The sequence below is a fragment of the Tamandua tetradactyla genome, chromosome 5 (assembly GCF_023851605.1).
Source record: "Tamandua tetradactyla isolate mTamTet1 chromosome 5, mTamTet1.pri, whole genome shotgun sequence".
NCBI lineage: Eukaryota > Metazoa > Chordata > Mammalia > Pilosa > Myrmecophagidae > Tamandua > Tamandua tetradactyla.
The window spans coordinates 8,654,189-8,669,744 of record NC_135331.1 but is presented as its reverse complement, the minus strand read 5'-3'; the positions used below and the strand labels follow the sequence as shown (position 1 = coordinate 8,669,744).

Sequence of the window (15,556 nt, the reverse complement as noted above, 5' to 3'; positions counted from 1 at the left end):
AATCTTCATAATACAATAAATATCACCATTTTAAAGAAAGAGAGCCTCAGAGATTTTAAACAACTTCTTTAAGCCAAATATCTTAGTAAGCATCTAATTACAAACCCAAGTTTGCATTATTATAAATTGTCTAACAAAGGTGGGTAGATGTATTCTTAATAATTTAATTAACAGAAATTTTCTTTAAAGACTTTAAAAATACCCAGTTTTCTATATATTTAAAGGCAGTCTTGACAACCTTAGCTCCCATGCATCATTCACTGTGCGAACCTGGGCAAATCCCTTAATCTCTTAACATTTCTTTGCCTTGGTCTCCTCTGTCTATAAAATTGGGAAAATAATACCTAATTTCATCTCAGGCAGCTTAAATGGTATTAACATATGCCAAATGCTTAGTACAATGCCCAGTGCCAATCAATTGTTCAAGCTCTAATTCAAAACAGGAGTTTACTTATGCATTCAAAACTATGTCACTGATTGTGAAAATGATTTACTTGCCAATTCAAGGAAGGGAGTTCACTCCCAAAATATAGCCATTAAAAAATGCTCATGTTTATAATAATTTTAAGATCAAAATTTAAAAATAAGCTACCCACCTTTCCGCTTCTTTATTTTATTTTCTTTACAAGGACTATCTCTTGGTGAACTGTTGTTACTTGGAGCTGTCAAATCTATTCCCAGCAAACTATAAAGTTTTTTCCTGTCTGGAGCAGGGAAGTGCTTTTCAATGAGTGACTGTAACACTCCTCTGTTTGTAGGAAAGAGAAGCAGTGGCAATTAGTGGTTGTGCTTGCAAAATAACAAAAGTTTTAATGAATATACTTATTAAAAACAAACTAGGGGTGAATCATATTACCTTGCTCAATTCCAAAAAAACCTATAAGCCAGCTCAAATGAATTTTAATTTTCTAGGTCAAGGCTATCCAACAAATATAATGCAAGCCACAACGCAAGTTCTACATTTTGTAGTAACTATATTAAAAGCAGGGCAAACTAAATTTAATAGCATATTTTATTTAATCCAACATCATTTCATTTCAACATGTAATCAATAGGGAAAAGTAATAATAATAAGACGATTTTCCTTTTTTGTTCATAAAAAGTCTTTGATACCTGATGTGTTCACATAAACTCTTTGGTACCACTCTCACCATATCTTGATTTGGACTAGCCATTCAACTGCACAACAGTCACATGTGACTAGTGGCTAACATACTGAACAGCACAGTCCTAGGCATTGAAGTATAGAGAAACACAGATTTGTGAGTACATGTTTTACCTTCAAAAACAGTTTTCAACTATATCCATCTTAAAGGGAGCTACTTGAATTTATGCCCTAAAGCAAGATATGGGATGAAAACAAAGGTTATTTTGCTGATGTTACTACTGGAGTTAGAAGTGGCACATCAGATAAATGAAAAACAATGCAGAAAACATTTCCTTAAAATTATTTTTTACTATCTCACGACTATTTCCAATTTTTTATACTAAACTTTATGATACTGGGGCAAACTCCCTTGCTTGTTGCTCCCTTGGATAAAGGTTATTTCAAAAGTAGCATTAAATCACAAGCTGTGTAATCCACCAAAACCACACCAAACTGTCGAGCGGCAAGGTATATAAGACAAAATCAAGCCCTTCAACTAGTCCAAATACTTTGAGTAATATTACCAAAAAATACTATCAAAACTTCAGAATTCCCCTTGGGGGAATGGTGAGAAAGGGGAAAAATTCAACTTCCCCAAGTGAAGAATTCTTGATATTCTCATAGGCAGTGGGGACAACCAAAGCTGAGCCCCCAATCTTGGGGTTTGTTTGTTCATATGAAACTTAACCCTGCAAAGGATAGGTTAAGTCTACTTAACTTAGGCCTAAGAGTCACCCCCAGGAGAACCTCTTTTGTTGCTCAGATGCGGCTTCTCTCTCTCAGCCAACACAAGCAAACTCACTGGCCTGCCCCTCTGTGGGATATGACTCCTAGGGGTGTGGACCTTCCTGGCAATGTGGGACAGAAATCCTAGAATGAGCTGGGACTCAGCATTAAGGGATTGAGAAAACCTTCTCAACCAAAAGGGGGAAGAGCAAAACGAGACAAAATAAAGTGTCAATGGCTGAGAGATTCCAAACAGAGTTCAGAGGTGATCCTGGAGGTCATTCTTACGCATTAAATAAGTATCACCTTTTTAGTTAAGGTGTAATGGAGAGACTGGAGGGAACTGCCTAAAAATGTAGAGCTGTATTCCAACAGTCATGTTTCTTGAAGATGACTGCATAATGATACAGCTTTCACAATGTCACTGTGTTTTTGTGAAAACCTTGTGTTTGCTGCTCCTTTTATCTACCTTTTCAACAGATGAGTAAAACATAAGGATTAAAAATAAATAATAAGGGGAACAAATGTTAAAATAAATTTAGTAGATTGAAATGCTAGTGATCAATGAAAGAGGGGGTAAGGGGGTATGGTATGTATGAATTTTTCTCTGTTGTCTTTTTATTGATTGATAGAAATGTTCTAAGAAATGATCATGATGATGAATATACAATTATGTGATGATACTGTGAATTACTGATTATATATCAAGAATGGAATGATCATATGGTAAGAATGTCTATGTTAATGTTTAAAAAATTTTTTTAATTAATAAAAAAAAATCTTCAGAATTATGATAACTCTGTGATATTGTTTTCCAACAGATGTATTGCTATGGAATAGACAGACTAGAATTGTAAAGACCAAGATCAGGAAAACTTATGTTGTTTTGTGCTTTTTTGGTGCATGGTCCAGGAGTCAAACCAGGTCCCCTGCATCAAAGGCAAGCATTCTACCAATGAACTACCCGTGCACCCAGGAAAACTTCTTAATCTTTTTTTTTTGCATGGGCAGGCACTGGGAATTGAACCCAGGTCTCCAGCATGGCAGGAAAGAACTCCACCTGCTGTGCCACCATGGCCCATCCCCAAGAAAACTTTTAAAGGTCATTGAGATGATTGTATAATGGTGTAGCTTTCACAGTGTGACCCCGTGATTGTGAAAACCTTGTGTCTTATGCTCCTTTTATCTACCTTGTCAACAGATGAGTAGAACATGTGGAATAGGGATAGATGATAGGGGGGACAAATGTTAAATTAAATTTAGTTTGAAATGCTAGTGATCAATGAAAGAGAGGAGTAAAGGGTATAGTGTGTATGTTTTTTTTTTCTGTTGTCTTTTTGTTTCTTTTTCTGAATTGATGCAAATGTTCTAAGAAATGATCAGGATGATGAATCTGCAGCTATGTGATGATATTGTGAATTACTGATTATACATATGTAGAATGGAATGATCACATATTGAATGTTTGTGTTTCTTTCTGTAATTTTTTTTCATAAAAAAATTAAAAAAAAAAAAGGTCATCGAGACCAATAAAAAATTTCATCTGTGGGAAATGCCAATCTGTGAATTAATCTTAGCAAAAACTCAGAAAGAAAACCAAAATTATTACTTGGCAGTCGAAACAAAATCGTTCAATTCTCCCCCGCCCTCTTCCAAGGCTTCTAAAGTTCTAGCTTCTCCTGTAGACTGCAGACCAATCACAACACACTGGAGGGAAAAAAAAACATATGAATTATAAATAAAAATATGCTTATGCTTTATTACTAAAACTAAGTATTTACTTTTTTTAAAAGAGCAGATTTTGAAGAAGAATAACCCATTACGGTAAAGCATGTGTATGCTCATTTATTTAGTCTACTAATACTTAGAGATTGTGTGTCAGGAACTTAGCCACAAAACAGAATCACAGTAGTGAACAAGAGTGAATCCTCTGCTCTTATGAAACTTACAATCCTTCACATTATCAGTAGATAAATAATCACCACAAAGAAGCAAACTTACTGCAATATATACCCACACATTTTCAGTCATATTTAATGATGGTCAAACTGTAATGATGTTCATTTCTTTTTACTTTTTCAAGTTATCTAAATTCTGTATAAACCGGGAGTGCTTTTACTATTTCAAAACAATTTAATTTTAAGTCTTATAACATTAATACTTTTACAACTATCCTTTATAAAGAAAGACCAGTCTTTACAAGCTGAAAATCTGAACACCCATGAAAAATAATATAACCAAAGAACGAATCTCAACATATTTCTCCAACTTACTTTTCCATTCTTGATTTCTTCTCGAGCTAGCTGCACAACCCTTTTAACTTTGGATGCTATGCATAAGTATTTGAAAAATCTCTGGTGAGCAGACCAGAATTGACCCCACATAGATTTTTTCATTCGTTGCTCAGCATCAATTAGATCCGCGGCTTGCTGAAATCGCTCTCTGGCAATTACCCACTGAAGATGCAAAATCAACATTTTAAATATTTCACTTGTGAGTGAGAATTATTATAACATAACTGATTCGACCAAAATAATATTAACGAACAAGACCATTTTAAACTGATTTAGTGACGCATCTTCTATAACTTGGGAATTGCTAAAGATTTGGTTTTAAAGATGCTCAGTTTTGTCTCAAAATTCATATTATGACCAATTTAGTCTTTTTTAGGAAATACAGTTCCACTGTGATTTTAAGTATTATGCAACTGAAATATGTGTCTGTTTTCTATTAATTACTTTAACAAAGTTAACAGTGGGAACACTGCATTCAAAACAAGGATATTAGTTCAACAGCCTATCCTCTGGTAATTTATCTGTTGTTTTATGGGCAGAAATACACTCCTGTGGCCTGATAGACATTACACTGGACAAAACTGACCAACAGAAATGCTATCAGGAACAATTAAAAAAAAACCAGGAATTAGAAAAAAATTCTCACCAGCTTGACTGCTTTGTTATACATTTTAACATAGCTCTGCGAAAGAAGAACTTCCTCGATTTTGAAGGTCACTCCAGTAAAGCTCAGCTGTCGAGCAATGTACATTCCTCTAAGCTTCATATCCATAGCAACTATTTCCATGGCACCAACACCTCTGAATAAAATTAAAAACATACAGTAACTATCAATAAATATAGTAGGACTTTAACACACAATGAAAGGGCTTTAGCAAAAACATATTTTTTAGGTTGCTAACGAGAGTAAATAGTGTATACTGTAAACTCCATTACCTCCGTTCTACTGCTTGAATAAAATCACTGAATTCCCTAAATGGAGTTCCCTCACCCCATATTCCAAGGCGGTTCATATAGGCCATATTGCGTGGCTCAGAAGCACCTGAAAAAAAAAATATATATATATATATAATAATTAAAAATATAACCTACAAGCATCTCTATTAAATAAACAAATACTCACCAGTGGCACTAGCATAAACAACTCTGGCTTTTGGCAATTTGTTCTGAAGCTCTAAAACTGCCAAGCCTGTTTTGGTTGGCTTTGAAGAACCAACAGGACATAAGTTTTTTGCTTTATGACACTCATCAAACACTATCTGTACAGAATTAATTAAGGAACAGATCACATTTACAGTCATTGTCTCCCATTTTTTCATGAAGAGTTAATTTTTATTATCCCAAGGCCTTGAGAAACATCTAAAGTTTATGAGGAGGTGGCCTTGGGGAAACATACAAGGTTATTTGGGGGGAGGTAGGGCTGATAATAAACCTGTGAGCATTAATTTTTAAAGTAACACCCACATACCAATCATCTAGCCTGTCAAATCTTAACTTTTTTGCTATGTCTGCCTCAGATCATTTTCTTTCCTTTCCTATTACAGATACACAGGAAGCCCTTTCTGGAATTTCATCACCCTTACTTTCTCAACTCATAGGTATCTACTGAATTTGCTATTTATCTTAACCTGATATTTTAATTATTAATTAGAATGAAGAAAAAAGTCCCTAGCCAGATGAAATACTCACCACATAGATAATTTTCAGCAAATCCTATAAACACAAACTATTGGTAACCAACTCAATCAGCATTTTAAAAATTGGTATTCCTAATGCAGGATAGTAAAAGCTATGCTGTGATCAAATAAGTTGGGGAATTGTTAAATTAAACAGTTTTCTTTCCCTTAGACTTCTCAGGTACTTAACTATGTAAATATACAGTGTGAATCTCCAAGAGGACAATCTAGTATTCAGCATTTCCTCATACCTATAAAACATTTTCCCACACCAGGAACTTAAACGGTGGCCTCCTATACAATAGGTATAAACTAGAATCAACTTTCCAACCCACTCAGAATCTCAGTTAATCATGAAAACTCTCATCCCAGCAATTTATTTATTTAATTTTAAGATTCCTATTTTCTGAAGGTTTATTTATTCTTCCATGACTTTTGTGTCATAAAAAAATGTGAAAACATCTGTTGCAAAGGATACCACTCCATCGAAGTCATCACCACACCAATGTAGAAGCTGTTTTAATCTAGTTTTGTATTTCCCACCAGACTGACTTTCACCAATAAGGGAAGAATAGGTGGCAAAAATAACACCCTTTTTCACACTTCCATTGTGCTTGGAAGAAATTTTTCCGTATTTAAACTAAAAAAAGAAAAGAGAAGAATTTAGTAAGTATCCTATCCAACCTTCTACAGCAGGAGTTCTTAACCTAGATGGCCCACAATGGGCTTCAAGGAAGTCAAAAGACTTCCTAAAATCATCCATAAAATTTCTCGTATGTATATGTATATGCACATGCAACTTGATGGTACAAAGACCCAATTTTCATCAAAGTCTCAAAAAAGTGCATATCCAAGAAAAGATTAAAACCAGTAGAAATTCAGCTATAAGAAAACACAATATTCACTCTACAAGTATTTATTGTCTACCTACTATATCCAAAATACTGTAATTAAATTCTTCAATCACAATGACTCAGAAATCAGATGCCAGTTGAACTGTTTTTAGGTTGAACTGTTTGTAATCATTCAAGCCATACTACTTTCACTATCAATCCACTCAGTACTACCACCCAAAAAAGTCTCTGGTAAGCATGAGCATGGCAACACTACCTCAACCTTAAGCTCAGTGGAAAAGAGATCTATACTTACTATCCTGCAGGAAAAAGTAGGGAGACACTTTCAGGGACTATGTCTGCTTATTCTACCTTTAAATGCCCAGGAATAAGTGTAGATTAGTGGTCAATAAAGATATGCCAAATGAACATTAAGATTCTAATTACAATAAACTGCTTTGATGCTAAAGCACTTTCTTCCACTTTACAGAATCATTTTCACATGAATACAGTTATAGTTACAAGCCCACTATGTGTACCAATATTAGTACTAATCTATCTCCAAATCACAACCAAATTCTATGATGCAGCAGATTTCAGTAACCTACAGGACAGCCATATCATTTATTAAACGCTTTATTAAACTGCACCTTTTCCATCCATGGAGCTCAATTTTCTAGAGTTTTGCCCACATAAAATGACTTCAGAAGCAAAAACAAAAATACCACTAAAGATCAAAATAACAAATCTCACACAACAAGAATCATGTCTATTTCTATTGGTTGTTGGTTTCTAACAACCAACAACAAAGGCTAGTATTTACTGTGCTTTCTTTCTCTTTTTCCTTTTTTTAAATTAGAAAAGTTGTAGGTTTAAAGAAAAATCATGCAGGAAATACAGTTCTCATATACTCTGCCCATCCTTCCCATTATTAACACTTGCATTAGTGTGGCACACTTTGTTACGAAGGATGAAAGATTAGTTAAAACTGTCCATGGTTTACATTAGGTTTCCCACTTAGTTTTGTACAATCCTATGTTTGTATTCTACTAATACATGCATATGTTACTACTATGCTTTCTGTGGAACAACTTGTTCGCTATGAACAACCCTACAGATGGAAACTATTGTTTTTCCTGTAAGGTAATATTTACTGAATAACTGGTGGAAAAGAAACGTTCCATACCTTATTTAAAGAATGGACCAAAATGTTTTTTGCTCCAATATCCCTCAAATCTCTTTCAGCATCATACTTTAAATCATTCGAAACACTGAACCTGCAACCCAAAAATAGAAAAGGAAAAAAAAAACCAAAATAAAAATACATATATTAAATGCAAATACTAGCATTCTAGCAGAATTCAAGAATAAAGCCGTCATGACACTACACAAAAATACACCCCCCAATTAAAACCCCTTCCCACACGCTGAAGTACTTATTAACAAAGGAAAGCTTCCATATCCAGTCTTAAAAACACTTACCATAATGCTCTTTTTCTACTCAACAAATAATTCTCATAGATAATTCCTGCTATTGTCCTCCCTTTTCCTACACCAGCACCATCACCTATTAAGAAGCCAGCACGATCTCCATTAGGTAGGAATGTTTCATGTTGCTGAAAAAGAAAAGGCTGCCAATTAATCCTATCCAGATATTCTGGTGAGCAGCCTTTTATACACTGTATTGGGAATATACTAACATATATATTTTATATGAATGAGCATACAATTTGGCTTTTAGCATCGGTATTTTCTACTGCATAATCTGTCCTACTTACCTCTCATGCCCCAAGTAATTAAAGTTAACCAACTGGTAAGCATTACTTGCATAAGCAAATACAAATTTTACATCACACATAAATAAAGAGAACGATCACCCACTTGATCCTTCCTTGTTTAACAAAAGAAAAGGAAGTATGACAGAAATCCTTTCAAGACAACGGGTAACAACCCTAACTCATATTGTTTAAAAAGCCCACAACAACGTAAAGTATGGTAACATCATAATTTAGGTAATTATCCCCAAATGATGAGGGTATTTAAATCATTTCCATCTTCTACTCACTAGAAAAAAAACTTGCCACAAATGACCTCAATGACTTCCAAAATGACATCTGTCATGTCCACTAGAAATGCATTCCCCACATTCATGATATCACTTTTTATTTTCTACCCCATAAAACTAATGTTTACAAGTTTTTCCAAGGGAAAACTACCCTTGAATTAAAACAACTATATTGCATGAACAGATAAAAAATTAAAATTCTGCAGATACCTATGAAATATTATCACTTACCTGGGCTGCATATGTAATTGCCTCAAGTTGTAAAGCTGATAACCAGCCATTATCAATGGTTTCTTCAGAAATTGATGTTTTGTACCAAACATCAGGAGGAGTAACACTAGATAAAGAACTAGTTTCCACTACAGCATCCGGGTGGCGTAGGCCGATTTTTACTAAATGAAAACAGAACAAAAACATTTCATTTAATTACTGCAAGTAATAGCATTTCTACTTTCAGTTTTATTATAAGACACTACAATACTCTTCCTAGAAGAGAAAATACACTAAGAAAATAAGTAACTATATAGTCTGGGTTTCTATAAAAGTCACTGATGGTAAAGAAAATAGTTTAAATTTGACTGAAATGATGTATTTTTCAATTACATATGATTTAAATAGAGATCTGCTGATTAAAAAATCTAGAAAAACACTGACTTCATTCATACCACCAAAGTTCTCCAGTAAACGGAACGTAATCCTAGATATTAAAAAGCTGAGTTACTTGAATGAATCGTTCATTTCAATCAGTGAAATAGGTTTGCAAAAGAAATAATTTTATCTTTGAAAGTAATCTTGTCTATAAAATTAAACAACTAACTTCCTAAAATTAACACCATGAATAGCTTAAAACATGGGTCAGCAATTTTTTCTATGAAGGGCCATAAAGTAAATACTGTGAGCTCTGTGGACTACCCAGTTTCTTTCATAACTGCTCAACATTGGTGTTACAGTGTAAAAGTTGCCATAGAAAATAAATGAATGGGCATGGCTATTTCAACATAACTGTATTTACCAGAAAAAAAAACTGTCCAGATTTAGCTTGCTGACCTCCGGGTTAAAGGACCATGGATAAATTTTTTCAATCCTTTTGTGAAAACTGTACTGGGAGGAAAGAAAACATAAAATTTCAGATACCACAACGTACATTTTAAATGACCAGAAAGTATGAGATCTTGGGGTCTGTGTATAGCTGGTAAAAAGATTTTTTAAATTTAAATGGTACTTACTAATAGTGGCTTTGTATAGGAACCCAGAGTATATAAAGACAAGTTCTAGGTTATCTTAAGGTTAAAAACTACTGAAAATCACATCTTAAGGTTAAAAAAATTAGTAATTTTCAATATCATATAGTAGTTACTACAAAAAAATTAATCATAGATAAGCAAAAAGCAGAATAGTGCTAATTAAAACCAATGAATTCAAACAGCAAAAGTTATTTTGTTTTGAAGACTCCAATGTTCTTATGATTTGTCTCAGGTAAGCTATATAAGGTACATAAATTATCTAGGATACATATTTTACATTTCTATAATTTGCTATGATTTTATAATCCCTGCTCATGTAAGAAAAATGAACTCGAAACAAAACAAAATCCAAGCTTTCTAAAGAAATTAACCTAAAACAAAAGTTCTTTATTTGTATAGCAAAAAGGAAATCATAGAAAAACCTTCACATAGATACTTATTATTGGTAAGCACACACACACTACAAAACTCATACTTGTCAAAACTGAGGTATTCAACATAGGTAAATCCTAACAGATAATAGCACGCATGTGGGGTGGTGGTATTTAAGTTCAAGAGGAACTGGAAGTCTTTCATTATTTTAACAAATCTGAAAGACATACATTTTATTGGCATATACTCTGCATAGGTTTCTGCATGACCCATTTCTTCTTCATCTTCTTCCTCTGGTTCATCTTCCTCTTTGACAACAGGAACCTTCTATAACAGAAAGAAACAATTGGTCCAAAGTTGAGAAACCAGAGGCCCGGTCAAAACACAGGTACACTCTTACAGAGGATCCCCTACAATCTTGAATTTTCAATATTCCTTAAAGATCAGATCAGACTCTGGTGGCCCTGCCTCTCAGATGCTGATCAAATGCAATCCTTGACCTCGCACATCCTTAAAAAGCAAATGGGGCATCCACAGTTCTGCCTTCTTCCATCAACCACTATTTTTCGCTTCAACACTGACTACCACTCTCCCTAATGTCCCAAACTCTCTTCAACCTTAGTCCCCACACTTTATCGTAGTTCCAGGACTAAAAAGAACAACAGGTGTGGGGAGAAAAGGTAGATTAACCCCAGCAACAAAGTTAACAACCGAGGTTCATGAGCAGAACATCCATTTAAGTCTTGTATCTACTCTTTCCTCTCGGTTAACCTCCCCATCTGTCTTCCTTCCCTCAAATCCTAAAACCAAAATCCCAGAAGACACCAAGCTCAAGGCTTCTTCTGAAGGACAGAAAATTTATGTCAGACTTCTGTGTATCCACAGCAACAATACCAATATTAATAAATAGGACAGCTATATAACTTCCTCTCCAAACCTCAGCATATTTGAGAGCAAAATGGGCTGCTATTAATAATTACACCAGGAAAACAGGAGCAACACCAGACTGCCCCAGGGAAACCAGGTGAATGGTCACCATCTGGTTGTCTTGATGGAATCTTAAAAGAGGTGGAGGCAGGGAGGAGTAACATTTTTAAAATAAAAAGACCTGAATGAGCCTTTTTACACTACCAGTAAAACCCATCAGACAGATGAATAAAAAATAATAAAAAAAATAACTAACGGGAGTTGATAAAAGAGTAAAAAATCGGGTAGACTGAAATACTAATGGTCAATGAGAGGGAGGGGTAAAAGGTATGGGATGTATGAGTTTTTTTCTTTTTTCCTTTTATTTCTTTTTTCTGGAGTGATGCAAATTTTCTAAAAATGATGATGGTGACAACTATGTGATGATAGTGTGAATAACTGATTGTGACTGTATACCTTGTATGAACTGTGTGAAGATTTCTCAATTAAAAAAAAATTTTAAATCTTTCAATCCAAAAGAAACACAAGAAAAGCAAAAAGTCAGAAAATCTCTCTAAAGAAATTAATCTAAAACAAAAGTTCTTTATTTGTATAGTAAAAAGGAAATCACTATTAATATGTTGTCTATTAATATGTGTTTTTTCAAGAAAGTCTCTAGAGAAGAAGCTGTGAAACTCAAGCCGTGGAAGGGAGGAAAAGGAGAAAACCTTTTAGAACCTACAGGTAATGGCAAGGAAACGACAGTATTGAAAGGTAAGGGCATCTCATCTTTCCTCTTATTTACCTCAGCCTAGAGCAAAGTACAATGGCACATAGTTTCTCAATAAAATGAGACCCCAATTTAAGACAAAGCGGGACTGGTCAAAGCAACAGATCTAACTTTCAATTCTACTGTTTCTCAATTGTGTAGCCTTGGGCAAAATAACTCAAGTTTTGAGTTCCCCTCACTTCCCCAGACCCATACCCTTCTCACCTTTCCCTACCTAAAAAAAACAGGAATGGACACTATGTTACAAAAACCAATCCCATCTTCCCCTTCACATTCTTTTCTTTCCTAGAAAAAAAATCACCAGGGGAATAACTGGATTAACATGGAATACTGGAGAGTGACAAAATCCAGGGACCAGACAAGTAATATTTCTAAATGAGTCTAAAATGCTGGCACCAAACCTTAAGACAAATAGATACTTGGGGTAAGGAGAACTATAGTAAACTGAGGATGCATGCAGTCACTATGCAACTTCAAGCAAGTGTTACTAGGAATGCAATGTGAGCCAAGGTCCCTAGTTTTCATGAAAACCTAGAAATCATAATTTTTCTGCATTAGTTAACTTAAAAAAATTTTTCAAATACTGTGTAGGCTGAGCAAGAAACATTTGTTGACTGATTTTGGCCCACAAGCTGCCAGTGTGCTATCTGTATTAGGTGTTTCTTCACTGCTAGGACAAAAAAGAACTTTTGGTACATTATGAGTAAGCTGTTTTTATGGGCTGGGCTGGACCAGGAACATGAGCACTATATAACATTTCCTGAAGAAAGATGCGTTTTTAGTTTTCAAAAACAAATTTCCAAATAAGGGGGTACATAATTGCTCGTTAACTAGGCATTGCCAACACTTGTTCCCCTGATTCCCTGCTCAAAACTGCAGATACAGATTGTTCTTGCTATCTCACCGATGCCATACTCCATCACCAAGTCCTATTCTTTGGTTTGGTTTTGTTCTTCTTTTCTCTTTTTTTCTCCTCATCCTTCTCCAATCCCCTTTTCAACCTTCCAGGGTTAGCCCCTTATCACCTCCTTTCTGGATAACCGAATCCAATCTCCCAATCTGTGTCTCTACCTGCCATCTCCTTCAATCACTAACAGACCACTCCACTACCACTGGTTCCTCATTGATACTGCACCCAGTGCAAAGTCCTTCAAACTCAATCTAAGACCCCTCCACAGAGTCCAAACTCACCACTCCAACTTCTTCCAGCAAGAAAAGTAACCTGGTTCATTGTCACCTACACATGTAGTCATACCCTACTCTATGCCCTGCTAATGCTCCAGCTCCCTTTTTAAAACACCTTCTCAAAGTCTTTCTAAATTAAAAACCCAAGTTCCATTACAACTCCTCCAAAAATCGTCCTCCCAGGCCACTGAAGTCCATGGAGGTCTCACCTTCCTCCAAACTCATAGCCCTTGTGAGCATCACCCTTTTGATGTACTTTATATTATTATTTAATCCATGTGACTGTCAAATTTTATGCCCAGTGAAAGGGAAACTATATAGTATACTTCCTGTTGAAATCCACAGAGACAGTTTTTTATACAAAGAAAAGCTATTAAATAAATGTATAAAATCAAGTGACCCAACAAAGGTACCACACTAATGCAAAATGCTAATAATGGAGAAAACTACATGTGTGAGAGGGGTATAAGGGAACACTGTGTTTTCTGCATGATTTTTCTGTAAGCCTATAACTTCACTAATTAAAAAAAAACTTAAAAAACCAATTCACCCAATGCATACATTTCCGAAATGTAAGGAAAAAAAGTTGTCATAATTACTCATAACTAGACCATGATACAATCTCACAGCTCATAACTAGCTATACATTCAAGTTGAACCCTAAGAAATAACACCGTTATCAAATATTTTTCATTAATACATTATCTTTCCTTTCTGATAAGAGGAGATTCACAAAAAAGATATTGTTTAATAGAATTCTATCAGATATGCAAGTTCTATCACGTGACTTAATGCTGAAGCATTTATTTGCGTAGCTGAATAGCCCCCTTCCCCATCACCAATCTGAAAGTTTTCTGTGGTTTGTTTTAGAGCACGTGTAGTCATGTGTACTTTCATAACACACAAAAACATAGATATAGCTATATGAAACTTACCATGGTTGGGGAAAAACTCCTCATTTTCATGTCATTTATCCATATTCTTGCTACTTCTTTACTAGAAGACTCTTTCTTTACTGTACCATTGCTTACATCAGCTAGGGGAGAAATGTACATTTTAGAAGAAAATCTTAAGCTCTTTTCCTCCAACTTTAAAAAAGTTTACCCACTTCACAAACCAAAGAATACCAATCTGCCTATCATGCACTTAAATCAAGCTTAAAGATTTAAACATTCAAAGTTGTGTGCCTTTATGGAGGTAAGAACTTTAAGAGGAAATGGAGGGGGTGGATGGCACAGGTAGTTAAGTGATAGAATTCTTTCCTGCCATGTGGGAGACCCAGGTTTGATTCTCAGCCCATGCACTCAAAAAAAAAAAGGAAGGGGACATTTAAGATATTTTAAGCTATTTATTAGAAGACACCTTAACAAAAACTGCTTGATTAATTTATTTTAATACTAATACCAAGAGTCAGCATTACTTTAGAACACTTTGTTTCCCTAAAAAAAAAAAAAAACACACACACACACACACACACAAAAAAGCACGACTAGTGTTATCACCCAGAGAGAAGAAATCTAACCTGATTTAGTGGAAATGACTAAACTTTTAAGGCAAAATAATTACCAGAAGAAAATATTTACTTTCCTCCTTTCCTCAGCATAATGATCCAGTGATTTTTCAAACTTTTAAGAAATCTAGCAAACAGTAGGATAACTCTCCAAAACCTATAACCTCCAGATGGGTCCCTGAACTGGATAAGTCCTGAAATGCAGAGGGGCCAGCCTCTCCAGAACATCAACTAGTTCCACCCCCTTTATCCTATATTATCAACAGCTCCTTCCAACATGAAAAAGTTAGAATGGGCATAGCCCAAGTATCCATAAAGAGTGGAAGAAACATCAAAGGTGATGGTGAAGTTACAAAGAGAAGGTCGAATTAAAAAATGAGTATGGGTGCTGAATCATTACACTGATCTTTCAGCCGCCAATACCTTAGAGCAGCTAGAAATAAAGCCCTGAAATTGTGGAATTGTAACCCATACCTAACTCTGAAATCTGTTCTACAACTAATTGCTGCGATGTACTTATGTAACCCATATCAAACTTTAAAAATTTGTTCTATAACTACTTGTTAAAATGTACTTGGCCTAGCCAGAGCAATTAGACAAGAAAAAGAAATACAAGGCATCAAAATTGGAAAGGAAGAAGTAAAACTATCACTGTTTGCAGACGATATGATACTATACGTAGAAAACCCAGAAAAACCCACAACAAAATTACTAGAGCTAATAAATGAGTACAGCAAAGTAGCAGACTACAAGATCAACATTCAAAAATCTGTAGCTTTTCTATACACTAGTAATGAACAAGCTGAGG

The 15,556-nt window shown here is 34.9% G+C and overlaps 1 protein-coding gene across 6 annotated transcripts in view; it reads right to left on the bottom strand.

The window, feature by feature from the left end:
• Nucleotides 1-15,556, bottom strand: part of SBNO1 (strawberry notch homolog 1) — a 59,194-nt gene that overhangs the window by 29,266 nt on the left and 14,372 nt on the right. For 5 of the 6 annotated variants that reach the window (XM_077159643.1, XM_077159646.1, XM_077159648.1 and 2 more), the window contains exons 5-16: nucleotides 14,174-14,274; nucleotides 10,588-10,684; nucleotides 8,973-9,133; nucleotides 8,159-8,292; nucleotides 7,863-7,953; nucleotides 6,322-6,483; nucleotides 5,291-5,426; nucleotides 5,104-5,209; nucleotides 4,814-4,967; nucleotides 4,147-4,329; nucleotides 3,483-3,580; nucleotides 597-748 (exon numbers count right to left, since the gene is read on the bottom strand). In XM_077159643.1, coding sequence (XP_077015758.1) covers nucleotides 597-748; nucleotides 3,483-3,580; nucleotides 4,147-4,329; nucleotides 4,814-4,967; nucleotides 5,104-5,209; nucleotides 5,291-5,426; nucleotides 6,322-6,483; nucleotides 7,863-7,953; nucleotides 8,159-8,292; nucleotides 8,973-9,133; nucleotides 10,588-10,684; nucleotides 14,174-14,274 — 1,575 coding nt within the window. The remainder of the gene's footprint in view (nucleotides 1-596; nucleotides 749-3,482; nucleotides 3,581-4,146; nucleotides 4,330-4,813; nucleotides 4,968-5,103; nucleotides 5,210-5,290; nucleotides 5,427-6,321; nucleotides 6,484-7,862; nucleotides 7,954-8,158; nucleotides 8,293-8,972; nucleotides 9,134-10,587; nucleotides 10,685-14,173; nucleotides 14,275-15,556) is intronic. The other variant, XM_077159647.1, reaches the window with a different exon arrangement.